The sequence below is a fragment of the Sphaerodactylus townsendi genome, linkage group LG04 (genome assembly GCF_021028975.2).
Source record: "Sphaerodactylus townsendi isolate TG3544 linkage group LG04, MPM_Stown_v2.3, whole genome shotgun sequence".
NCBI lineage: Eukaryota > Metazoa > Chordata > Lepidosauria > Squamata > Sphaerodactylidae > Sphaerodactylus > Sphaerodactylus townsendi.
Window position 1 is genome coordinate 150,183,740 of NC_059428.1, and position 27,629 is coordinate 150,211,368.

The window sequence follows — 27,629 nt, forward strand, 5'->3', positions numbered from 1 at the left end:
CACAGGGGCATGTAGAGACCACCGTGCATGTATTCTTACACTGTAAACTGTATACATCTCCAAGAGACACGTTTATTAAACTCCATCTCAATGAAGCTCTACTGACATCCGACAAAGGAAAACTCAAATACTTACTCTGTGACAAAACCCCTTAAATTACTACAGATGTAGCCACATTCGTAACAAGGGCAACGAAGATCCGAAATCTTCAAGTTGCTCCCATCAAACTATATGGACAGTCAATTAAAACCAAGTTGTTGAAGGCTTTCATGGCTGGAATCATCGGGATGCTGTGTGGTTTCCAGGCTGTATGGCTAGCAGCATTCTCTCCTGACGTTTCACCTGCATCTGTGGCTGGCATCTAGCAGCATTCTCTCCTGACGTTTCACCTGCATCTGTGGCTGGCATCTTCAGAGGATCCTCTGAAGATGCCAGCCACAGATGCAGGCAAAACGTCAGGAGAGAATGCTGCTAGAACACGGCCATACAGCCCAGAAATCACGCAGCACCCTAAGTTGCACACTTTTCACTTTCCCTATCCGCTATCCTTAGTGGGTAGTTTTATGCTATTTTAAGTATTTATATGCCAATAAAACGTGTTGTTGCTAAACTTGGACTCTGGAAAGCTGATACCTGGAATCTCTTGTTGGTCTCTACAGTGCTGCTGGGATCGAATCTAACTGTTTTACTGCAGACCAACAGTTAAAAAAACAAAATTTCTTCTTGACAAATCTCTTTGGCCTGGCTCTTCATCTGAGAAAGCAAATGCTGCCAACTGTTTTTTTTCCCTGATAGGGCTCCTGTGCTTTTAACAGCTACACAATTCCCTGTGATGCAGACAAAGTGCCAGTAAGACAATTTTAGCTACTGTGGGACTCTTAGGAGCAGGCGGGCCTTGTCAAAAAAGAGGTCATGGTCAACAGAAACAGCTTTGGGTTCAAAAAATGGACCTTCGGTGCAAAGGAAGAGAATGACTGCTCTATTGGCATAATATAGACCAGTCAGAGAGTTTAGCTTTCTTGGTGAAGAATCTGAATTCCTTTGGATGCGCAAACCCGTAGCTATGAGCTGATGGGATGCCACTTCTCGTACAGAGACCCCTGGGCAGTCCTCACCCTCTGCTAGAAAGCGACTGAATCGTGCCTTGCGACTTAATTGTTCTTTGGGAGTGAAAACGCATTCTGGGTTGTTTTCTTTGCTGCTGGGTCAATGCAATGGACTGTTTCACCCCGCCCACTCCTTGAGTCTTTTTGGCATGCCTCCGGCGGCCTCTCCCTTACCCTCCACTGGCCCCGCGGTGACATTGGCTTGCAGCTCAGGGCCGTAGGTGATGGTCCTTGCTTGCACGTGGAACAAATACGTGATTCCCTTGGTGAGGTCGCGGATTTTCAGCCAGTGCTGCCAGTTCCCTTTGATGTCAACCGTCACCACTTTGCTCACCCCTGGAACACACACAAAATACAGGCAGGGTGTATCAACTCTTAAACACACGCACGGAAGACAAAAACTGCATCCTACGCCGAGCTGACCGGCGGAGCTTATCGAGTTTAGATTACCGGGGAAATTATCCAGTGGTTTGCTGAGGAAGTATTTCTTACGATTAGTGGGAATTTAAGGAGCGATAATGGCCAATTTTCAGCACAGATAAGTGTAATTAGACTTTAAGCTTGATAAGTGGGCACTGGGTGGAGGGGTGAGGGAAGGCTTACAGTGCAACTGGGAAATCACCAGGAGGTTGAAGGACAACCATGCTAATTGAACTGGGGCGGAGGCAGTGGGGCATGCAGGATACCATGGACCCACGGCTCTTCTTGCACCTGGTTTCTCCCAACCCTTCTGTCAAACAGCTCAAGGGAAATATACACAGATCGGACTCTCTATTGAGCTAGGCCTCGTCCATTTACAGCAAAGCTGCTCTGAGTTCCAGCCTTTCACAGTTCAGACTGGATGTGGTTTTTTATTCCCTTTGCAGTCGCAGAAGAAGCCACCAGCGGAGTAAGAAGAGAGACCCGCAAATGTACGAGGGAACTGTGGATAGACAAAACCATCTCAGAAGAGAATTACCCTCATGGAATTTCTCGCAAAAACGGTTAAGCAGGCCTCAGGGCTAGCAGGATCAATCAGACGGAAGGGGCTTTGAGTCCAGCGTTCTGCTTCCAGCTGCAGCCGTTCCCATGCCTGGGGGAGGTTCACATGCAAGACCAAGGCAACAGTTCTCCTGCTGCCGTCAGGACACAGCATTCTATACTCAGAGATACCCTGCTTCTACACACAGAGGCTCCATTTAGCAATCTCATTGCAGCTCCAGTTGCTTAAGGGATCTCCAGTGACCCAGCTCACCCATTATGCTAAAAATGCTTTCAGTGACTGTATAATGATTGCACACAAATTACATTCTCATGGAAGAGCAAAAGGGGAGGGGTGTGTGTGTCCCAGTGGGTTTGCTTCCCATTCAACAAGTTGATACTTCCCATTCCACAGCAAGTCATAGAATTTACATTATTCTTTTTAAAAGAGGATCCTGTCAGGAAAGTTGTAGCTGTGGGAGCTTAAATTCTACAGACCCCAGTGGAGGGGGGTCCTGAGGAAGCCCAGTTTGCCCTTTCCCCTTCCTATCATCTCTGGCTGACCTGTAACCTTTTGCAGAACTTGTCTGGCCAAATGGCACAAAAGCAATCCACCATTGTTGATTCCATCTTTTTCCACCTCCCGAAATGGATTTGTATGTTTTGTTAAATATACTTGGAGGGGGCTGGTTTTTGGCTTTGGAGCTCAGCGCTAGAGGTGAGGGTGTGGCTTACTGGCAGATCGTCTGCATGGGACGCAGAAGGCCCCCGGTTCAATTCCTAGCACCCCTGTTGAAAAGGAGGATCAGATGGTAAGAAAAACTTCAACCTGAGACCTTGAAGAGCTGGCTGCCGTTCAGAGGAAGAAGAGTAGTTTGGATTTAAACCCCACCTTTCTCTCCTGTAAGGAGACCCAAGGTGGCCTACAAGCTCCTTTTCCTTCCTCTCCCCACAACAGACACCTTGTGAGGTCGGTGGGGCTGAGAGATGTTCTGAGAGAACTGTGACTAACCCAAGGTCACCCAGCAGGAATGTAGGAGTGCAGAAACACATCTGGTTCACCAGATAAGCCTCTGCCACTTGGGGTGGAGGAGTGGTGAATCAAACCTGGTTCTGCAGATTAGAATCCACCTGCTCTTAATTACTATGCCACGCCGGCTTGAACACTTGAACACGTGTCTGACGAAGTACAAGGCAGCTTCGTTTGTTCTGCTGCTAATTTTTCTTAATTACCTTGTTTGGTGTGTTTTTTTTATTTATGCTGATAAAGGCTTCTGAGGGGATCCAAATAAGCTGGCTCACAAAAGCTCATGCCACAATCAATTTGTTTATTGTTTCTTCGGATGCACATAGTTTTGATCTGCCACTTTAAACCTACAATGAATAATTGTGGGGAAATTGTCTTCTCCATCTCTTTAAAACAGCTTCTAATATTCCATTTGCCTTTGTGAAGGCAGCATGCTGTTTGCAGAGAAGTCTGAGTCTTAGATCTCTTCCTAAGGACCATCTAGGCATCTATTTTGAACCCAGCAGATGCCAGCATGAATATACTTCTCAGAACACAAGGCATCTGTCACGCTATTATTGTGCTCTTCAGTTTATGAGTAAAGAATATTAAAAGATATTTATCTGAACTTCGTATTGGGGAGATATAAACAACGATAGAAGTTTGGAAAGATGTTCAGTTCAAATTTTCCTGCTAATTTTTCTTTCAAGTTCTGAAATGACAGTGACTGTTCAGTAAAGAAAAGACCCACTGTTAGAAAATTATACTGGACAGTATCCGTCATCTCCAGGGGAAGACGAGCAACATATCTGAAAACAAATCTGGGTACAAAGGAAACTGCCAGCTAGCTGACATTTCTCAACATCATTTTTTTTTTAAAAAAGGGAGTTGTGAAAAACAGATCCGGAATTGGTGTAGTATTTACTGCTATTAGCAGGGAAACCTGTCCCCTTGATTATCTCTCAATCGGGACAGCGAGTGAAAGGCACCTGAAGAGAAATCATTCCCTTTCTAGGAGGGACACTTTGGGGCACTGGAAATGAAGAGCAGTTCCCCTCTTGAAGCAGAAAACGACAGATATATAATGAGCAAAAATGGCTCAGAAGATAAAATCTTTGAAAAAATGGCTCAGAAAACATCAAGATAAGGGCCGCTGATTTCACTGCTCATGCGACGCTGGGATGGAGCCCCTCCTTCCTCTTGACACGAGGCGAACATTTGAAACCTCCTGCTTTGATGAATAATGGTTTGACCAGCATGTGGTACAGAACCTGCTCAGGATCAGATTGGACTAGGTCCCACAGCGTTCTTGTAGACCAAAGCACATTTTGGGGCAACTTCAAAAGACCTCTTTCATGGATAGGAAGGCTCAAGGTCTCCAGCTAGATACCCGGCGTCATAAACCCAGCTTGGCTGTCCCATGCTGCATTTTCGGAAACAGAAATTATTCCTCTGATGCCCCTTGTCTTTTTCTCAGTGCCTGGGATTCCAGGGCGAGCAGTCGCAACTGGTGACATGTCACGCAGTCACGGTTAATTTTAGAAACAGGTATAAGAAGAGAAAGGAAGAATCTCTTCCTTATGTATGTAAGGATTAAATTGGTATCCCGAACGAAAAAGAATCCAGACTCCTTTCAATGGGTAGCTTAGTGCATCCAGAAGTGAAAACACTCAATGCCTGTGACTTCCTTCTAAGTGGAAGTTGGGCCAACACATCCTAGTGACTACCCTTCCTAAGTGGGTCCTCTAGGACTGATAACAAACCACAAATACCCTCTACCATGTGGCGGTTAAGAGCAGGTGTGGCGGTTAAGAGCAGGTGCACTCTAATCTGGAGAACCAAGTTTGATTCCCCGCTCTGCCATTTGAGCTGTGGAGGCTTATCTGGAGAACCAGATTAGCTTGTGCACTCCAACACATGCCAGCTGGGTGACCTTATGCTAGTCACAGTTCTTTGGAACTCTCTCAGCTTCACCCACCTTACAGGGTGTTTGTTGTGGGGTGGGGAAGGGAAAGGAGATTGTAAACCCCTTTTGGGCCTCCTTACAGGAGAGAAAGTGGAATATAAATTCAAACTCTTTTCTTCTTCTTCTTCTTCCTCCTCTTCTTCTTCTTGTGGTCCCTCCTTGTGTCTCCTAATAAAAGTTATCTCTAATAGCTCTTCATGATCGTGGTGAACGGTAAGGCCTTTTTGTATTCTCCAGCTTTTTTTTAGAAGTGGGATTTTTTTCTCACACAAAAGGCATGGAAATTCAAGGCACAAAGACAGTTTCCTTCTTTTTCGGGGGGGTGGGGGTGGAATCCAGACACAAATACTGGTGATCGATCCTTTCATTCGTTTGAAGCGGCAGCAATTGGTAACTGGCAGTCATTAAGTCAAAGTTGAGCGTCTAGACCAAAAGTATAAAATAAACATTAAATACATTAACTAAAGTCATCTGGCCCACCTTTTAATGGTTTTCAGATTTACAGCAAGAATGATTCTACCTTCATTGGCAGACAGACTATCTGTTCTTTCTCTGTCGATATTTTGGTAAATTAATCACACCGCTGGGGCCTCCTGTCGATGGGACAAGATTACACCCAGGCCTTGATTAAAAAGGCTCTCGGAGAGCGAAGAAAACACCAGCGTGGCCGAAAGAAAAGCTGGGTCATCAAGTTGCCGACTGGAGAAGAAGGTGGCTGAAAAGGGAGATTCGGAAGAGAACAGACGGAAGGACGGGGAGGAAAACGAGGCCGGCGTTTTCTAGTGACCTTTCTGCGAAGAACTTTTGGAACAAAGGAAAACACCGGCATATGTGAACTAAATTTGGTGTTTGAAATATGCTGCCACAGGAGGTGGTGATGGCCACTAACCTGGATGGCTTTCAAAGGGGCTTGGACAGATTGATGGAGGAGAAGTCGATCTATGCTTACCAATTTTGATCCTCCTTGATTTGAGGTTGTAAATGCCTTAGCAGACCAGATGCTCAGGAGCAAGAGCAGAAGCAGCAGCAGAAGGCCACTGCTTTCACATCCTGCATGTGAGCTCCCCAAGGCACCTGGTGGGCCACTGCGAGTAGCAGAGTGCTGGACTAGATGGACTCTGGTCTGACCCAGCAAGGCTCTTTCTTATGTTCTTATGTTCTTAAGTTTATCAGGAGAGGCAGGATAGGTATTTTGTATGGCAAGGCCAGGGTTCAAAATATTTGAGGGACTATCCTCTTCCTACATACTGAGGTCCATCTGGCGGGCCTTGCCTTGAAGTTCCCCTACAAAGCGCTACTTTTCCTCCAGACTTTATTCGCCCAACGAAGAACACATCAACGCATGAAGCTGAGTCAGACCATTGGTTTGTCGAGATCCATCTTTTCAGTCTGGCGGCAGTTCTCAAGAGTCTCAGATTGCAGATGTCTGTCACGTCACCCGCTATGTGGAGATGTCAGGGATTTGAACCCGGGTTCTTTCGCATGCCAAGCAAATGCTCTGCCACTAAGCCACGGGCCCTCCCTGCAAAAGACGCATGAATCCTCCTTGGGGTCCTACCTACACTACACATCTAAACACTCGTCTTTGTTATGCCTTCCTCGAAGAATGCTGGAAATGGTAGTCATAGGAGAGAGTGCTAATCAGTAACGCAACACAACAGCTAACTATTTCTGGGGTATTGTTCGTATTCAAGGCCAACCCTCAAAATGACAGAGAGGGATTAAACCACTTGAGAGCCAGCGTGGTATAGTGGTTCAGAGCAGGTGCACTCTAATCTGGAGAACCGGGTTTGGTTCCCTGCTCTGCCACTTGAGCTGTGGAGGCTTATCTGGGTGACCTTGGGCTAGTCACAGTTCTTTGGAGCTCTCTCAGCCCTACCCACCTCACAGGGTGTTTGTTGGGGGGGGGGGGGAGAAGGGAAAGGAGTTTGTAAGCCCCTTTGAGTCTCCTTACAGGAGAGAAAGGGGGGATATAAATGCAACTCTTCTTCTTCACTCTGACAACTATCTAAACTATCACCTTCTAACCAGATCATTGGAAACCTGCTGCCTACGCCTGCAAAACTATGCAGCTAAACTGGACGAGAAGGATTGGTGGGTTTATACATAAGTCATGCACCTGGAGCTGTTTTCTTCCTATACAGTCAGTCCAGTTCTTCCTGGACTTGCTTACCCTGAACTGGGGATAGAGGCTCATAGATCACGCGGTACCCCTGCAGGATTCCATTGGCTGCAGCCGGTTCCCCCCACGACACGTTGAGTGTTGAGCATGTGATTTCCGAGAAGGCCAGGAAGCTGGGAGCGCCGGGGGCTGAAAGACAGGCAAAGGGGAGACTCTGAACCATCACATAAACATTTAGCCTGCATCTGGTCTTGTTCAGCAAAACCACTCTGCTTTGGTGGCACTGTACACAAGACGGGAAGAGTGGCCTGTGGCAGCAATCGGCCTCCACGTCCGTTCTGTTCCCACCGCTCTCTGTTACGTCAGTCTTGATTTGCTGAGCCCGACCCTGAGGAGCGCTCGTTGTTTTATTCATCTGCGTTGCTCAACCTTAGCGAAATGGCTTTGTAGATCTAAAAAGCCAGAAGCTTCAGATCTAAAGCCCCGGACTCTTGCTAACTTCTGCATTTGGACGCCTTAGAAAGAACATTCCCCAAAGTCCCTCTGCCAAAGCAGCTCTGACTTTGCAGAGACTACGCCTAGTGGCGGGTGGGGATGGCTCTGTCTGAATCTGTCCCACATCGTGTCCAAAAAGGGACCCGTTTACAGACTGCTTCAGCCTCTGCAAGGGTTACCAGAGTGGGCCCTGATCAGAACACCCCAGGGGTGGGTGCTGATGGTGGTCGGGGAGCTATATAGGACCCTCAGTTGGACCAAAAACTGAAACAGGCTGGGACAGCTTCTGTTACATGTCCCCACGCTCAGGGAAAGAGCAGCCATGAATCACCGCCACCTGCCATTGCTGCCTGGGAAAGGGCACGGCTAAGAGGCCCCACTGTGCCTGTCCTTAGTAGGGTGGAAGGCAGGTGGCGGCCATGCCCATTGTGGGCAATTGTGTCATCAAGAGGGGCGGCCGGGAGCCTTTATAAGGCTTTGCCCAGCCCCTTGGCCCTTCCTGCCAGAGAAGAACGGCAGTATAACGGCCCACAACAGCACAGAGTTCTGGGATTTCAATTTGACACACACGCATTCTGAGGTTCTTTGGGAGGCACGGGCCTCATATAAGCGCCCAATGCTTCTAATTTGACAAAAGAGCCACATTCTTGTCTGTTTTCTACTTAAAACACAAGCAGCGGAGTGGACTGTGAGAAGTGCGCCGGTTCTGACTGCAGCTGACAGACTCCAACTTGGAACACTCCTTCATAAAAACAGTTCCAGGCGAGCAAAGAATTGTCACAACGAGGATAAAGTTTCAGCTTCTCCCCCCCCCCCCCCCCACTCAGTGGTGGGATTCAGCCGGTTCACATCACTTCGGTAGAACTGGTTGTTAAAATGGTGCTTGTAAACAACCAGTTGTTAAATTATTTTAATCCCACCACTGCTTCCACCCCACCCACTCCCTGGGCTTTTCTCTTTACCGGGAGGGTTTTTTTTGGTTCCAATGGAATCTCATCCCCAAATGGGGATGAGATTCTATTGGAAAGGGGATGGGGAATGGAATGGGATGGGGAATCTCACCCCCTACCCGTCCTCTGAGGGGGCGCTGCCTGTTTTACCCCTCTCAGCCCTCTACCCCCTTTTTCCAACTCCTGCATGCGGGAAAGCAGGCTCTTACCGGCCTGGTGAGTCATGCCTTGAGAGGGGCTGCTCTTTGGGCCGTCGCCGGCTGCGTTGAATGCAGAGATACGAGTCAGGTATTTGGTGTAACTGGTCAGATTCTTTAGCCGGATGTTGGTCTCCGGGAGGAAAAGGACCTTCACTTTTTCAGTCTCGTTCTGGCTGTCCGCCTCCCAGTAGCAGACCTGGTTGAAAGAAAGAGAAAGGGCGGTTCGGCTTAATGGCCCCGGAGCAAAAAACGTCAGCTGGGCCTCCACTGTCATCTGCCTTTCGCCTTAATTCATCTGCACGGCTCGATAACATAATTCCTGGCCTCTCTTCTCTTGGTGGTCGCATTCATCCAGTGTTTCTGAGGCTCAGGGAGGGACCTGTGTCACTCGCGTGGTCCCTTCTGTCTCTGACTCTCCCTTGGCTCTGAAGTGGCAATGCTAACGCGCTAATTGCACTCAAGCAGGACCCTCAGCCGGGCCCTGGTTGGGCCTGACAAGCGTAATGGCTAATCAATCCTGTACCCGCCTGAGCCGGCACCTCGACCTCAGAGCCCAGCCAAGAGGCTGCCTGCAACAAGCCAAGCTATTAGAACAGCCTGTGCGCAAACAATGGAGAAAAAACACACATGATTGTTACATGAGGCAGCTCGACGCCAGCCAAGCTGTAGTGTCAGATGGTTTTGGCTGGCTCTGCTTTTCCCCGTTTGTGGCTCCAGGGTGCAGGGCAGAGAATGAGGTGAGGCAATGGACACTGGCTGAACAGCAGTCTTGCAAGGAAGGCACCCCAACCACCAGCCAGCCCAGTGTTCCAGATCCAGACTGGACATCACCCTCAAGACCGAGCCTGAGGTACACTTCACAGGGAATGGACAATTGAATGGCTGCTGGGTGGAGCTAAGTCGATCTGCAATTCGGGAATGATCTTTGTGACTTTCTGATAAGAGACCAGTGGAAACAGAACTATCTGTCTTCGTTTTATGATGCCATGAATGCTCTTTGCTGAGGAGCTGGGTTCCCTAACTCATGCTCTCATGCTTCCCATGTTACTGTGCATCTCCTCGGGGAGCATCACCGTGGAGCCACCAGCCACGTCCTTGAGTGGGAATACTGGCACTCTTGGCTGGGGTCGGTTCACATGTGACCTCCTTCCTACTGGGAGGATGTAGAAAGAAGGGGCAGACCCCCAACAGGGATTCAATTGTGTGCAAATCTGGGGCAAACGGCAGATTGGCCTATCACACCTTCCCAACGCATACATGCAGAGTAAAATCACCGATTACCTCCACATAAGGAAAATACGGGGCATACACCAAATCCCCCCAGCTGAACAGTTCATCAGGTTCCCATTGCTGTTTCTAGTTCTGTCTGAAGCAGGAAGGAAGGGTTAACACATCTGAAAAGTTTCCAACAGTTGGGCAAGATGTGCGTACACACACACACACACACACACACACACACACACACACACACACATAGCGCTTGCCTTGTAGCCTTGTATGTTCCCGTTCTGACTGTCGACAGGAGGCGGTTCCCAAGTGACTTCCAGCTGACTGGCGGAAAGAGCGTTTATCTGGACGTTCTGAGGGGGCATCGCTGGTGCTGGAAAAAGAAGACAGGGAAAAGGAAGGAGGGTTAGAAGTGGATGGAACAGACAGGTGGAAACAGGCCGGGGCAGACACAGCCTTTTTCAGAGGCTGCCGACACCGATCACCTGTCCTTCCACAAATCTTGCTCCCTCCCTTCTGTCTGCTTTGTTCTTCGTTCCCATTTCTGTTTCTCTTTGCATGCCTTGAGATGCTGTCTGCACAGACGCCCCCCCCCTTCCCCGCTGCTTGCACGTTGGTAGGGCTGCCAACCTCCAGACGGGACCTGGAGAACTCCCAGAATTAAAACCAACTCCAAATGACGCAGATCAGTTCCCCTGGAGAAAATGGCTGCTTCGGAGAGTGGGCTCTAGGGCACTTGGCCCTCGGTAGGCTCCGCCCTCCAGTGTTTTCCCAACCAAGAACTGGCAAGCTCCAGGCAGGAAAATCACATGGCAGAGTGGCCCTCCATGCAAAAGCAAGCAAAAGGATATTCTGCCCTCAGAGAGAATCTATGATTCTACCGGAATCTATGAGTTTATGAAAGAATCTTTGATTCTATAAAAGAATCTATGATTCTATGAGTTAGCATGACACAGAGGACTTCTAGTCTAGCCTCGACCCCAACGTGCATCTTTTCTGTGTTCAGGAGGAAGCTCCCATCAGCCTCCCAAAGTGGTACAGTCCTGCTAACCCAGGTTGACCGCCTCCCTGAGGTTTAAGTCTCAGTTGTGCCTCTCTGCTGCGACCAGAAACATTTCCCCAACAGGGGTGATCCTGCCCATCCTGGCTAGTTATTCCAGCGGCGGCTTAACCAAATGACACGGTACAGTTTGCCCGGAAGCTGCCAAGCCCCCGCGCTTCAGGGAGAAAACCGCCTGTGCGCGTGTGATCCGATTCCAATCCTAGCTGGATGGTGTTCAGCTCCAGGACATTTGTGCAATCGCCTCCAAACAGCTAAGTGGATTGTTTTCCTTTTCAAAGGAGCGCTTCGTCCTGGGCGCCCAAAGGAATCTTGCCGCGCGTCAGCCTCCACTTCTGCCTCTATGGGCTGCGTGCATAAATAATAGATTGAGGCTGATGAGCAGAGACACATTTCAGGACGCATAACTTGGACACACTTCAGGAAGGCAGCCAAAACAGCACAGGCAGGAACGACACCTACGGCTGTCTTATACTGAGGAGTCAGACCCTTGTTCCGTCTGACTGAATCTTGTCCACTTTGACTGGCAGCTGCTCTCCCGGACCTCAAGCGCTGGTCTATCCTATCAGCTACGACCCGATGCTCTGCCACTGGACCATAGCCCCTCCCCTCAACCCACCTATTATTAAGGAGCAGCAGTGGCATAGTGGTTAAGAGCAGGTGCGCTCTAATCTGGAGGAACTGGGTTTGATTCCCCGCTCTGCCGCCTGAGCTGTGGAGGCCTTTCTGGGGAATTCAGCTTAGCCTGTGCACTGCAACACAAGCCAGTTGGGTGACCTTGGGCTAGTCGCAGTTCTTCGGAGCTCTCTCAGCCCCACCCACCTCATGGGGTTTGAGTCTCCTTACAGGAGAGAAAGGGGGGATATAAATCCAACTCTCCTCCTCCTCCTCCTCCTCCTCCTCCTCCTCTTCTTCTTCTTCTTCCACTCTCCTTGCCTGCAGATGGTATTGTAATAATCTCTGGCCATGTTTCATGGGCCTCTGTGCTCCGTGCCCATTTAACAGACTGCAAACCAAAGCTATAAAGACACCCCCTACCCAAGGAAGGCTATCCAGTCCTCCGTTCCTCCCGAGAACATACACAGACACACATGTGCTGACCGACAGCAGCCACATTTATTTTTTTTTGCTCTCTCCCTCTCCGGGGTTATAAAGTAAAATAGTAATTAACACCCACTCAGTCTGACACCAACTATTTATTTTGTTCTAACTGTGCGGTTTCTGTATTATCGCTGCCGACCCTGCCGTTAATGGAAATGTTAATAACCACCGCCAGGTTGTTGTGACAGATGCTTAGGCTCATTATCAGAAATTCTTATTTACCGCTCCATTAAACGACAGAATCACACGCCCCAAAAAAAGAGAGGGGGGGAGAGTGGGAGGAGACAGGAGAAGAAGAAAAAGAGAAAAAACACAATTCAATCAAAACTAACTGGAGGAATTTTAAGAGCGGCGTTAACAGTCCTCGACGCAAACAATTGTGGGTGGGTTTTTGTTTTATGCCTCCACACTTGTTGGCTGTAGCTCCGATCCAAAATGACTGGCATGCAATGAAAAAAAAAATGAAAGCCTATTTCTGTAATTATTATGACTTTTCTCTGAATATTTCAGGGAAAGAGGAGTCCTCGGTGAAAAGTGAATCATGAGGATCGGGGGGGGGGGGGATTAATAGCTTGGATTCCTTCAAGATTTCTTAATGATACAAGAACTGAAAATCACCGTGGTGTAGTGGTTAAGAGCAGGTGGATTCTAATCTGGGGAACCAGGTTTGATTCCCCACTCCTCCACCTGAGTGGCAGAGGCTTATCTGGTGACCCAGATGTGTTTCCGCACTCCTCCATTCCTGCTGGGTGACCTTGGGCTAGTCACAGTTCTTCGGAGCTCTCTCAACCCTACCCACCTCATAGGGTTTTGTTGGAGGAGGGGAAGGGAAAGGTGCTTTTAAGCCACATATACTGGGATATAAATCCAAACTCCTCCTCCTCCTTCTTCATCCATTTCTACCCCACTCCACTCGCTCCAGCAAGTACTGCCATTTGAAGGGGGGGGGGGAAAGGGAGCAAAACCCCACAGTGAATTTTTTAAAGAGACATAGAGCAGTGTGCCAATTCTGCTACCTTTTCTCAAAACTCACAGGCTTTAAGATGACTGGGGACTCCTGCATTATGCTCTTAATTCACTCTCTGGAGCGAGGTGGGTTTCAGATCTGGCAAAGTTCAGAGACCAGACAGCAGCCGTCAAACCCTCCCCCCCCAATCTCTTCTCTACCCCACATCCCAGAAGGCACCCACCCCATCTGCCCCTTTGCCCTAGCAATCAAGGCATGCTGGCAGAAGCTAGGCACATAGTCCTAAACATCAGGATTATACTGCATGCCGATGCTAACACGTTTCCAATCCTCAAAATCCTCTGAGAGAGCAAGTGTGCGATGCTTTTGTGCCTCTCTCCAGTGATGGATGCTGGCATTTGCACCCGGTGTGTGTCAGCCACCCTCGCTCAGAGCTGGATCCAGACAACACAGTGATTAAAACACCACAGGCCTGTTGACACTTGGTACGCCCACAGATGGAGCTGCGCTGGCTTCAGTCCCACTGGGAGAAATGGAGGGGGGGAAGGGGGGAATTACAGCGCAAGGTGAGGGCTGGAAGTCAGAACGTTATTTTCTGCATCCTGATTTCCTTGCAAATTAAAGTTGCCTTTTGTGCCATCCAATTTTCCTCGCGCACTGCTTGGCTTGCAAATGCAGATAGCTTGCTCTATCTTAACGCCTAGGCTGGCTGACGAAACCCAGACGCGCTCATCTATTTGGGTTTTTGGGGACTTCACAGGTAAAGGAAGCGGTAAAGTAAAGAACGATGTGTGCTAGGACTGGTGGCTGCTGTGACGACGGACCTCTTGCCAGAAATGGATGCATATTTTCTAATTAGATTCTTATGCGTAGCTTTTTTTAATTATTAGGAGCAAAGCACAGAGCAACAAAATGTGTATTTAATATATTTGAACAGATAACTATTAGACTTTTCAACTTCACTGGTTCCTAGGGGGCCTGCACTCCCCAATTCTGGTTGCCTCGATCTTCTTTATGGAGGAAGACCAACCAAAGTTGGAGAAAGATTTCCAGCTTTGCAGAAAGGGGTGGTAGAACGCATGCTGTCGTTTGCAGTCCTTGTTATACATAAATCAAGCGTTACGCTAATTTCAGCAAATCAAGCATTACACAATTATCAGACCACATCCTCCAAAGTCCCGTAATGGGATTTACCTCTGAGTAAATACGGTTAGGAATGGGAAAGCGGAGCCTTTGAAAAACCTTCCTGGTTTTCAGGACATAATCCAATTATCTTTTGGAAATTACTGAATACTTTTATGCGGGGGGGAATACAGGCCCCAAATTCTACAGTCTGCAGGCTTCCAGCGCAGTCATGTTCAATTTTTCCAGAACGGAGACCTACTTTTAATTTAAGACTTAAGTTTCTAAAAAGACTTTCTGGCTTTCTTTTTTGGCTGATTCTGCCCAGTCCAATCCGTCCTCTCAGGAGTGAGGAGCCAGGCTTGGCTAGAGGCAAGCTTCAGGACTTTGGAGAGCTCCCAGACCAAGAACTTATTCCACCGTTTGTAGAGAAGGCTCAGAAAAACCCACCCAACCAGGCCTCACCCTCCTAGGGCGTGCTTCCGAGCTGACGTTCAGAATCAGGCACTCTTGCATCCGCTCTACAAGGAGCAGCAGTGGCGTAGTGGTTAAGAGCAGGTGCACTCTAATATGGAGAACCGGGTTTGATTCCCCGCTTTACTTGTCATCTGAAAGTACGCGATTCCTGCTTCCGGTGCAGCCCTGTCTAGGTGGCAGCTGTTTGAAAGGAGGATTTGAATTATCATAAAGCCCGTCCCCCGTCCCCCCAGCCCTGTGGAAGAATCACTCAGGAAAAGAGCAAATCACAAACGCAGCAGCCCGGGCAATCAATTCTGCTGCTTCTTCCTCTAAAAACAACGATAACAACGGCAGATTTGTAGACGTGTCGAGAGCAGGGAGTGCAACCGAGGGGAGGAAATTAGCCTAGGCATACGGACAGCACCAGACGTAGCAGGAGCTGCAGTCAAGAGGGGACTCTGACTGTTGGGGATGAGCTGGGACACAAGACAAGCCTGTGTTTGTGCAAAATTAGAGCATGGCTGAAATTCAGAGCTTCACAGCCATCCACAGCACTTGCAACCCTGCACAAACTGGGGTCATTATGTTATTGGGGGAGTGTTCCCAATTTTTCAGGAAACAAGGCAATCTCTGCTCACATAAAACTCCTCCGAGAGAACGCTTAGAGCTCTAGTTTATGTACTGGGTCACTTCGTGTGGGTAGATCCAGAAGCATTAGGTTTTTATTTTCTTTCTTGCATATATTGCCAAACAAGGACATAGAGAGGAATAGCTGCTCAGTAGAGGCAGCATGGTTTTTAACAGAGCATCAACCAATAAAATATCAAATGGCTACAGTAAAAATGAGAAGTCCCGTGCAAGACTGGCTTTTAATAAAAACCGCTAAGATATGAGTATAAGATCCAGGAAAACTAAAATGTCATCTCCATGTGCTGTTCTTGACTTATAAGCATGCACTTTGCTTAAACATAAAAACATAAGACATAAGAAAGAGCCTGCTGAATCAGACCAGAGTCCATCTAGTCCAGCACTCTGCTACTTGGAGTGGCCCACCAGATGCCTTTGGGAGCTCACATGCAGGATGTGAAAGCAATGGCCTTCTGCTGCTGCTGCTGCTGCTGCTGAGCACCTGGTCTGCTAAGGCATTTGCAACCACAGATCAAGGAGGATCAAGATTGGGAGCCAGAGATCGACTTCTCCTCCATAAATCTGTCCAAGCCCTTTTTAAAGCTATCCAGGTTAGTGGCCATCACGCCCTCCTGTGGAAGCACATTCCAAACACTGACCATGCGTTGCGTGAATAAATGTTTCCTTTTGTTAGTCCTAATTCTGTTAGTCCTAATTTTCAATGTATGCCCCCTGGTTTTGTGAGAGAGAGAAAAAAGAGAAAGAGAGAAAAAAAACGAGAGAAAAGAGAGAGAGAGCCCCCCCCCCCCCCCGAGAAACAGAGAAGTCAGACGCATTGACCAAATGGGCAGGAACAAAAAAGGCATCCCCTCCGATTCCATTTCTGCGCAGGCACTTCTGACCTGTGTACAAGATCTTTGTAAACGGGTCTCCCGGCTTGTCTGTCAGCTCTGATCTTGGCCTTTTTCCCCATCAACTGTGACCCATGTACTCTCTTTTCCAATCTGTTCTCTTGTTACCCTCACAGAAGTGCCCTCCCTTGTCAATATCCCACACTCAGAACCTGCACAGTTCTAAAAAAGTATGCAGTTCTTTCTAAAAACACTTGGAAGGGGCCACGAAAGGGGCTGTTCAGTGCCGTGGCACCTGTGGGTGCCATACCGAGGACCCGATCTAAGGTGGTGAATTTCCAACAGTGTACGTCTAGTCAAAAGGTTTTCTGTTGGTGTTCTCTTGCTACCAAGTGTGGACCAGAATAGAGTTGCAAGATTCTTCTGAGATTTAAGAAACCGTTAATATTGTATGCATTTATCTCATCCTCCCCCTTTCACCAACAATTTGTGCAAAGTAAGTGCTCCTTTTTTATCCTCACAACAACCCTATAAGGTAGGTTAACAGGCCGACATAGCGAGCAACTGAATCAACTCACAAGATTCTGGGATTATCGGGGCACCCTAATCCCCCCCCCTCCAAAAAAGCCAAGCAGTTTTAATAGTTTCAAAATCAATGCTAATCCAGAAAAGTTTACATCGAGGGCCCCTCCCCTACTGCAATGAGCCATTTACGCAAAAGAATGAGGCAATGTCTCTTCTTTTGCAGCTCTGGCAGTCAAGAGCAAAACCACGGAGTGATTGATTCAAAGAATGTGAAATGAATTGGCAGCTGATATTCACCACGCGTTCCATCGATTGGGCAGTTGTCTCCCAATCGAGCGCCTCCATTGTGCGAGGACATCCTTTGCGTTCAACCCCCCTCCCCGCCCCGTCCAGCCCGTTCCAGTTTCTCAAAGAGCTGAAATCCTCTCAAGTTTTCTTTTCATCCAGATACTGTAAAGAAGCACTTAAAGGTTTCTCTTTTTTTTGTACAGGGAGGCTGAGGATAAAACAAGAGCAAAGGGTTTTTTTTTTCCAAGTTCGTTTCAGTGGAGCCATTGGAGGGTTGTCTCCAGAGGAATTTGTGCTCCGGCAGAGTTGGCCACTCGTTTAGAGGTGGCTTTGAATTAAAAAAAAAGGGGGGGGGGCTACATAAATCCATACAGGTCTTGCTGCATTTGGGGATGCTGTGCTCCAGTTTCACAGACACTAGAAGCAGAAGAAGAAGCAGAAGAAGCCGATGAAGCAGCACAAGAAGAGGAGGAGGAGCAGGAGTTTGGATTTATATTCCCCCTTTCTTTCCTGCAAAGAAACTCAAAGGGTCTTGTGCGCTCCAACACATGCCAGCTGGGTGCCCTTGGGCTAGTCACAGTTCTTCAGAGCTCTCTCAGTCCCACCCACCTCACAGGGTGTTTGCTGTGAGGGGGGAGGGGAAAGGAGACTGTAAGCTCCTTTGAGTCTCCTTACAGGAGAGAAAGGGGGGATATAAATTCAAATTCTTATTCTTCTTCCATGCATAGAACGTTTTACTCGAGCAAAAATTTTAGTCGGGATCAATCCACTTTGAGTGGAGCGCTCTTCCTTCTGACCCCCGCACTAACTAAAACATAATTGCCTCATGGTTTTGCGTGAGGTCCACACTGAGCCTGAATGGTGGACTCGATGAACCTCGGTCTGCGGTTCTTAAACAATATTTGTAACAAATAGCCACGGCACCTGTTAGACAGAAATATCTCTGTTAGGCCCGCCGGCTCAGACGTAAGACACACCAAGCTCAAACAGCTAGAATCAATTAGTTAACTGACTCATTTCACCCGAGCAGTTTAACACTGCTTGCCCTCCTCTCCGGGGAATGGATTTTGGTACCCAAAGCTATTAATCAGACAGCGATTCAGGAGGGCAACCAGATCACGTCACTGTGACCTACCTGTAACAAGGAGATCCCCAGGTAGTTTGCAAGTGGCTTTATGAAGTCTCTTGATCACCAACCCAGGGGAGTCAGGGTGGTTAGAAGCAAGGGTAAATTGAATTATAGGATTTCATGCAAGACAGAAGGGCGAAGATCAAAGTTAGGGAAGAATAAAGTCAATGTAGAATCACTGGGTGTTGTGGGTTTTCTGGGCTGTGAGGCTGTAATATGGTAGTTTTTGCTCCTGACGTTTCACCTGCATCGGTGGCTGGCATCTTTAGTGGCATGTAACAGGGAGATGTGCTTCCCTCCATGGTCTGGCAAAAATGACCAGGCTGTGGCTACACAGCCTGGAAAGCCCACAATATCCAGTTGATTCTGACCATAAAAAGCCTTCAACAATAATATAGGATCACTTCAACATCTTGCCTAAAGCAAGAATCCAAAGAACGGGCAATAAAGAATATGAAGATGAAACACAGATTGTTCTGGAAAAGCCCTTAATAATATTGATCCCTAGTCGGTTTGTAGATTTTTATGCCTGGCTTTTCACCACAACGGGACCCAAAGAGTCTTTTCACTCTGGATTCTCCTTAACCCAGGCTTGTAGTTTGCTTCTGACGTACTTTGATTGGTTTCGCGCTGATTTCTAACCTATGCCTATGAAAGGTTGATGGCTGTGATAGAACACTGTGCTGGCCTCTTCTGTGTCACCCTCACAAGGTTAGGCTGAGAGTGTGAGACCGGGCCAAGGTCATCCAGTGAACATGGGAATTCGACACCGCAACTCCCGGCTCCAACACTCCAGTCACTTACAGGAGGAGGAAGGAGAAAAGGGGGCGGTGCTGGATGGTGACAAATGACAGGCCTGGCAGTTCACATGTCCACATCCCAGCCACAGATGGCCCAGCCATCATCATCGCTCAAGGCTACGGAGGCCTCCCCTGCTTGCAAAGCAACTAGTTCAATGCTGTTATTCCCACTGTCTTTTCACATGCTGATAGTAGGGGAATGCGAGGGTGGGGGGAACTCCAGAGGTTGAACTAAACTGTAAAGGTATATACCAGGGGTCAGAGAGCCAAACCCCCAGTTTCGGCTATCTGAGCCCGGGGAATGACACAGTTCCAACAAAGCTCTTGAAAATCTTCCTGAGTCTTGTTGATGACTGGAGTCACAGAGACATTACAACAAGAGACCTACAGTGACCAAGTAAATCCCTGACATCTAGATTCATAGTTTTGTTTCAATCTGTACTTCTGGGATCGAGGGTCTGGGGCTGAGCACTTCGCGAGCCCATTTTTAGCTCCTGCAAGTTCGACTTTCAGAGGGAAAATCATTTCCTGCTCGTTGGTTTGCTAATAACTGACCAGTTTGTCCTGTGGTTTAATAATTAAGGGCGTTCGTTTCCCCCTTCTCTTGGACATGCTGCAGTCCGGCCGAGTTGCTATAATTGGGTTGATATTGATTTCGCTTGATTGCGGCTCTACTTACCTTTCCTTTCGCTTCTCTTCTGCCTTTTAGCATTCCTTGATGTGCAGCTTGGAGTGTATTTATCTTTCAATGGAGGCTGTTGTTATAGGAAGAGCTAAAGGGACTTCAGTTGCAAGTCTGCAGATTCAGGTTAAAAGGTAGGAGAAACTTCCTTAATGGCAAGAGTAGTGTTGAAACAGTTATCAGGGAGGCGGGGGAACTCTCTGTGGCTGGATTCCTTCAAGCAAGAAGCTGGACAATGCGGTTGGCTAAATACCCCCTCAAGTCCCCTTCCAACTCTTTTTGAGTTGTTGGCATGGGATGGGTTTCAATTTTTACAGAGTTGGTTTCTGCAGTTTTCCTCCCCAACTCGCCAGGTTTAAGGCTGAGTAGACGGGGTAGATGGTTCTCTAATAATAAGGGTGGAAAGGCAACCATGTGTGGTAGTTCAAAACAATTTAAGTCCAGTACATTCTTTTCAAGGAAGAAATGTACCAGGAGCTTTACATCTGTGGGGATATGAATCACATCTTCAGGATTGTTAAGGCATGACACTGACTACAGTGGGTTACTAGCGCTGGTGTAGTGGTTAAGAGCAGGTGCACTCTAATCTGGAGGAGCCAGGTTTGATTCCCCGCTCTGCTGCCTGAGCTGTGGAGGCTTATCTGGGGAATTCAGATTAGCCTGTGCACTACAACACACACCAGCTGGGTGACCTTGGGCTAGTCACAGTTCTTCGGAGCTCTCTCAGCCCCACCTACCTCACAGGTTGTTTGTTGTGAGGGGGGAAGGGAAAGGAGATTGTCAGCCCCTTTGAGTCTCCTTGCAGGAGATAAAGGGGGGATATAAATCCAACTCTTCTTCTTCTTCTCCTTCTCTCCTCAACTGCCCAACAGCAGGGCTGGTTCCAAGTACGGCCCTCACCATTTGGCCCGTTCCACTATCCGGGGAGACCAAGCCGAGCAACTGTGCCATGACTTCAGCTTGACTGATGGGGGAAGCCACGGGACACTTGAAGGGATTCCCCTCCTCTGCCACTGAAGGCTGGGGGCCAATTGTGCTCTAGGAGGGGGAGGGCATCAGCACCTTTTCAAAGGCACTGCTCCAAGCTGCTACTTGGGTGGCTTGGCTCTCCTGTATTCATCTTCCAGCCTCTCCACTGATGACTTCCTTCATTCTGGTTGTACATCAATATGTGCCCACCCATCCAGGTGGTGTTTCCAATCACGTTTGGCTCCTTGTTAAGATCTGTGAGTCACCTGTTGCCTTGACGGGGGAACGCATCTGAGGTCTCAGAAAGGAGGTCAGGATGCACCAACGGTCCTAATAATATTATTCCTTCTCATTACTTTCATTTATGGCCCTAATTGGGTCTTTTCCGCCCTAGAAAAGAATCCATGCTGGTCTTGACTGAAGCTAATTTCCATTAATAGATTTTCCTCCCCCAGTTGCCGCCAGGAGCCCAAACTGCTATAATCCTGAGGCCCGAAAAGGGTCTTTCTGTGAAATCATTTTGAAATCAGCGTACTGTTGTTCTATTAAAACGTGGCACTGCTTGTCTTTTCCAATGGCCAGTTTTATTTCCCTTCCGTTTTTGTCTTTCTTTTCCATCCCCCCCAAAACACCCCATCTTCCCTCTGCCATCTTATCATTTATGGTCATTTTGCTGAGAGAACCGAGGCTGTATAGTTAGGTGGATAAAATTCAAACTGAAGGAAAAGCAGCTCTCAAACAAGGCCCCAGGGGAGATGCTGGGATGTATGCTGCCAAAGCAGGTAGGAGTAGGACGGGTCCAGGTGGCGTATCACACGGCAATCCCATCTACTTTGTCCTGGAGAATTTGGTGAGAGAGCTTTGTATGATATCTGCATGGTCCCCAAGTTACATCTCTGCGTCGTGAAAGGGTGAAAAAAAAAAGAACAAACCCAGGAACTGGCTTTTAAAACACTGTGAGTTCCCATCTGATAGTTGCAAGTTGATCTGGCAGCTTTAATGTACATACAAAAATCTAACCAGCCCCCTCTCCTGTATTACCACAGAGCGGCTAACTCTAATCTGGAGAACCTGGTTGGATTCCCCGTTCCTCTGCAGGAAACCTGCTGGGTGACCTCGGGCCAGCCACGGTTCTCTCAGAACTCTCTCAGCAGGTGTGGAGGAAGGCAATGGCAAATTACCTCTTTCTCTTGCCTTGAAAACTCTACAGGGTTGCTATCAGTTATCTGAAACTTGATGTCACACACATAGACAAAAACTTCAAAACAGACAGATTTCGACACCACAGTCTTTGTCAAAGGTCAACTGAATACAAACAGTGTCAAAATTAAAATTTCTTCCAGTTTCTGAGACCTTACCAGTTCTGTTAAGGTCTTTGAAAGATTTCTGCTCAACCTTAGCTAGCCAGCACACAACCAAACGTGCCCAGTGCTTGGAGTTACCTTGACCAGCAAACCAATACGTCACATGAAAAACAGGAAATTCTCTACACAGTAAGTGCAATGCCACAGATGAATCTGTATAGGCAACTAGGCCCTGGGTCAAGAGCAATGGAGACCGCAGGACAAGAAAGGAAGTTAGGACCCAAAGGAGCCAAGTCTTCATCAAAATAGAGCGCGGGACAACATATAAAAGCTGGCTGTGAAAGCAGGAGAAAAAGAAGGAGGAGGAGGAGGATTAGATTTATACCCCCCCCTTCTCTCCTGTAAGGAAACTCAAAGGGGCTTACAGCCTCCTTTCCCTCCCTCCCCCCAAACACCCTGTGAGGTAGGTGGGGCTGAGAGACTCCAAAGAACTGTGACAAGCCCAAGGCCACCCAGTTGGCCTATGCTGGAGTGCACAAGCTAATCTAGTTCCCCAGGTAAGCCTGCACAGCTCAAGTGGCAGAGCGAGGATTCAAACCCAGTTCTCCAGATTAGAGTGCACCTGCTCTTAACCACTACACCACGAGGGCTACATCTGGAAGTCATCTCTCTTTCTCTCTCTCTCTCAGCTCAACTATGGAAGTGTGCTCAAATTGGAAGCCAATTCATACCCTCTCCCGGTGGCCAACGAGTTCCATTCCTTGTAGGCAAAGCCCAAACCCCCTTCTCCCCAACGTGACAAATCAAGGCACTTCTTTCTAAGAGTTAAAAAGAAGGAGCTGCTCCTGTCGCTGCTTTCTGAAACATACCAAACATACAGAGCCCTATCGAGAGCTGCTTATGAGTAATATTAACAACTTAATGAGCTGTTAATGAGGCGCTCAGTCAGCTGCCTTGACTTGTCGCAGCAAACCAGAGCTAAATTATCTCTGGTGCTTTCCTGTTTCGCAGACGGAAAATTAAGGGCAGCAGAGAAACCGATCCAACATATGTCTCAATTTGGACATTGTTTGCAGATTTCCCTCTCTGCGGTATGGAGCTGGCGAGAGATTGTGGGGTGGTAAAAACTCGCCCCCGTTAAGCTCAGTTCCTTTCTGGTTCCAAAACTGGACTGCAATCTGGGAACTGGAAAGGAGCCAAATATAATGGGTCTGAAACTGTCTGGCATGCAGCTCTGAACCACTGGCATCAAGAGACACCTTTCCACGGCGCTGTAGCGGCATATCTGTTTTGACACTCTGATGTCACTGACTCCCATGCATGCCCTTGAAGAATTGTAATCAGCAAATGCTATTCAATTTTTAAGCTTTCGAACAGGATATTGACTGGAGAAATTGTGCCGCAACAAAGGAAGAAGGTTGCAATGGGGGAAACTAAGACAACCCCCGCCCCCCGCCCCCCCGTTTTATCCAGCTATTTTGAGCTCACATATGACATTCAAATAAAATGTGGGAGGGGGACCTCAACACAAAGCATTAACAAAAAACAACAAGGTTGAAGAGGCTGTCTACAACCCAGTGCTCCAACTGAAAGGAAATGAATGCATGCTGCTCCAGGGTTCACACAGGAAGGGTGAGCTATTCAAGCAGTAATAAGTAATAACATATTTTTTAAAAAGCACGCGGAGCCTTTGAATGTATTCCTTTGTGGACACAAAGCAGGAGTATTTCGACCCTACGCGAATGGTCCGCCCGCACAGTGCTCACTAGTAGATAGAAACTCACTCACTCTATCGGCTCGATTATGCCTTTTTCTTTTCTGATTGAAGTGTTTGACACTGTACAGAACTGGGGATATTTTTGGCCCGAACTGGACCCAAGGGAGCGAGGCTTTTTGGATAAGGGCTGCGTTCCTGCTTCAGTCCAGTTGACCTCAGGGAGTGTTAAGAAGCTGTGCACAGGATTGCAGCCCAGAACTGTGGCTGCGCAGGTGGGAGAAGGATTGAGAGACAGCTGGAGGCCGGAGGAATTAAGCAAGCCATAGCTAGGGTAAAGATATCCCTGCCTCTCCCACTGGATTTCAGCGATTTCCATTCCACACTTCCTCTAGCAATGTTTAAAAGGATAAAGCCGAGACTCTTTGAGAAATGAAATATTTCTTCCAGACCTGAACGATAGGGGTGTAGGGAAATTTTAAGCAACTCCCAAACTTAGCCTGCCAACCTGCAGCATCCACAATGACCCAGGCCAAAACCTGACAGGTGCCTAAAAGGTTGTGTTCGCTGTTATCTGTCTATTCAGAACATTTATATGCTGCCTGTCCAGAGCCGTTCAGATGGAAAATGTACAGTAAAATCTTATAAAACCTAAGAATGGTCAAACACGTTGTAAAAACAGCATAAAACAATGTATTGTCGAAGGCTTTCACAGCTGGATTCAACTGGTTCTGGTGGGTTTTCCGGGCTGTGTGGACGTGGTCTGGATTTGCATTCACCAAACACAGGACTTGCATTCACCAAGACTGCTGCTGCTGCACTGGACTGATAAGCCCCACCAGCAATTCAATACTACCAACCACATCATTGCATAACAAGTACCACCCAAACACTTACTGATTGGTTCCCCACCCTGGGACATGGACAATGTATACTCCAAACATTTCCTTCTCTCTGGACACAGTGTGTAACAGACTTCCCTCTGTGATCCGCCTCTAAAGATGCCAGCCACAGATGCAGGCGAAACATTAGGAACAAGATCCACCAGACCACGGCCACACAGCCCGGAAAACCCACCAGAACCAGAATAAAAAAACATTCAGTGGACTAAATTCCTCAGGCAAGAAGCAGGCTATAAACACAAATATGAGTTCCATTCCCCCCTCGCCCCCAACCCATAATACTGAGTAAAAAGACGTGGCACCTAAAAGTTTGTGGAGTGGGTGTCATGCACTGTGGGGTGGGGGGGATGGCAAGCCAGTGGCTCTATCCTGCTTAAGAAGATGGATGCTTCCAACAGCAGACTGAATGAGGCCTTGGACGTTTCCGGAGTGTCGCCCTCTTTCCCAATCAAAAGGACAGCCCTGTCATCCAACAGTGAAAGGACAGTACACAGTGAAAAGAAAGGGCTTAAGGGTACCTCCAGAATTTCTCTAGCGCTTTTCATGTTCCTGTGATCTCTGAGGCCCAGGAACAGGAAGGCTGGGGCCGCAGCCAGATTGGAAGCATCTTCAACTCCCACTGTTCTTAAATTATGGGATGGCCCCACTAGGAGGCACAAACAGCAACTTGGGAGAGGAAACTGTTCCCTTTTCATTTCCTCCCTCTCAGTTCTCGGGCCTCCAGTCTCATTCACACTCGCGGCCACCTGCGGAGGAAGTGAAATAAATTGCGCCGGGACTAATCTCATGCTTTTCGTGATTCTGGGATTAGTGAAGTTCAGAGACAGGGAAGGCAGAACCAGATCTGAACATGGGGAGCCTCTTCCATTTCTGCTGTTTTCAGATCACGAAGGGGGTCTCCACAGGAGGCCGAAACGCCTACGCAGACAAGAACCCTTCTTCTTCCCTCTTAGATTCTGTGCTAAAATTTCATTCACACATGCGACCACCCAGGGAGGAAGCCACAAACTTCATGGAGTGAAGTCTAAATCATAAGCCTGTTGTAGTGAAGCATGTTGCCAGACAGATGAAGCACATTATCCCAGACTCCATAGGCAGCAGTTGCCCACAACTCCTGTTATGCTTTTAATTTGACTCTGTCAGAAGGTTCATTTCATAGAAGACCAGCCCAAGGAGCAGGTGAAAACAGGTGGATTTGGTCAAGGGGATTCCTGTGACTTTTTGAATGGAAGACCCAGATCCCTAAGTCTCTCCTGAAAAGGTCTGGAATCCATGCCCTATGAGGAGAGATTTAGGAAGCTGGGGATGTTTATTTTGGTGAAGAGAGGGTTAAAAGGTGACACCATAGCCATATTTATTAGGAGTGCTTTGATTGTGTGTTCCTGCATGGCAGGGTGTTGGACTTGATGGCCCTTGGGGTCTCTTCAACTCTATGATTCCATGGCCCTCACATTGTGGTTTGATAGTACCTTATCCCAAAGCATTCTGGGAGAACTCAGCCACCATGATTGCTTTACAGAGTTTGAGGGAAAAGATAAGAAAGTTTGCAGTGGAAAGGTCAGGGAGCTCTAGCAGCTCATCCAAGACATCTTTAATGAAGCCGTAACGAAAACAGTTCTGGAACTCCAATTGAAAACAGTCGCGCGTTAAATGTAAAAACAAGAGGGTAAAAGAAATAAAAGGAGATTGAGTTATATTCAATAGGAGTGCAGGATTCCAAAACGTGTTATCAACCATAAGCACAATAAAAAAGCATTAATTGTCCAATGACAATCTATGCATACTCTTGAATGCAGGAGATTGGGTGGAGATTCCTATTAGGGGTGTCTTGGTACACTAGGCTTTGCTTCAGGGTCAGCCAGTGGCTTCGATAATCATCCAGAGTCATCCGTTCCTATAATTCTAGCTCTTTAGTTTTTACTCACACCTGATTTCGTTGGATTTTCAGCAGCAAGTTGACTTACCTGCTTCGCCGACAAAGACCTCCACGGGGGCACTTGAAGGACTCTCCCCGACGATGTTGTACGCTGTCATGACCACTTCATATCTCTTGTATTTTTTCAGCTCTGGAAATTTAAATAACTGGGTTACAAGCTGACATCATCTGTAACACTGGATATACACATCCCCAGTAGACTAAAAGGTACAAAATGAAGAAAAATATCTACAGTTAACATTTGCAGCGATATTCTAGATGAAGCGGGATGCATAGAGGCCCAGTTAGAAAGCTTTAGCTGATGTCGTTTCTCCCCAGTGAAGCCTGCGAATTGTAGCCTGGGGAAGATGCTAAAAACCCTCGGCTAGAACTCCCTTGCTCCTTTCACAAAGACACAGTTTCAATAGTTATGTGAGAAGAGGGAACAAATGTTCCTCTAAGTTGTTAGTAATTAGGGCTGCCAGCCTCCAGGGGATGGCTGGAGACATCCTGCTGTTACAGCTGATGCTCAGGGGACAGAGATCGGTTCCACTGGAGAAAATGGCCTCTATGAAAGGCATTATGCACCACAGAAGAAGAAGAAGAAGAAGAAGAAGAAGAAGAAGAAGAAGAAGAAGAAGAAGAAGAAGAAGAAGAAGAAGAAGAAGAAGAAGAAGAAGAAGAAGAAGAAGAAGAAGAAGAAGAAGAAGAAGAAGGAGGAGGAGGAGGAGGAGGAGGAGGAGGAGGAGGAGGAGGAGGAGGAGGAGGAGGAGGAGGAGGAGGAGGAGGAGGAGGAGGAGGAGGAGGAGGAGGAGGAGGAGGAGGAGGACGAGGAGGAGGAGGACGAGGAGGAGGAGGACGAGGACGAGGACGAGGACGAGGACGAGGACGAGGACGAGGACGAGGATGAGGAGTTTGGATTTATATCCCTTCTTTCTCTCCTGTAAGGAGACTCAAAGGGGCTTACAATATCTTTTCCCTTCCCTTTCACAACAAACACCCCGTGAGGTGGGTGGGGATGAGAGAGCTACGAAGAACTGTGACTAGCCCAAGGTCACCCAGCCGGCATGTGTTGGAGTGCACAAGCTAATCTGGTTCACCAGATAAGCCCCCACAGCTCAAGTGGCAGAGCGGGGAATCAAACCCGGTTGTCAAAATTCGAGTATACCTGCTCTTAACCAC

At 47.9% G+C, this 27,629-nt stretch overlaps 1 protein-coding gene across 6 annotated transcripts in view; it reads right to left on the minus strand.

Annotated features, from left to right (window-relative positions):
• The window catches only part of SDK1 (sidekick cell adhesion molecule 1), a 536,293-nt gene that overhangs the window by 28,618 nt on the left and 480,046 nt on the right, over positions 1-27,629 (minus strand). For all 6 annotated transcript variants that reach the window (XM_048493601.1, XM_048493596.1, XM_048493599.1 and 3 more), the window contains 5 exons: positions 26,497-26,598; positions 10,290-10,405; positions 8,815-9,001; positions 7,212-7,349; positions 1,281-1,442 (listed from right to left, as the gene is read on the minus strand). In XM_048493601.1, coding sequence (XP_048349558.1) covers positions 1,281-1,442; positions 7,212-7,349; positions 8,815-9,001; positions 10,290-10,405; positions 26,497-26,598 — 705 coding nt within the window. The remainder of the gene's footprint in view (positions 1-1,280; positions 1,443-7,211; positions 7,350-8,814; positions 9,002-10,289; positions 10,406-26,496; positions 26,599-27,629) is intronic.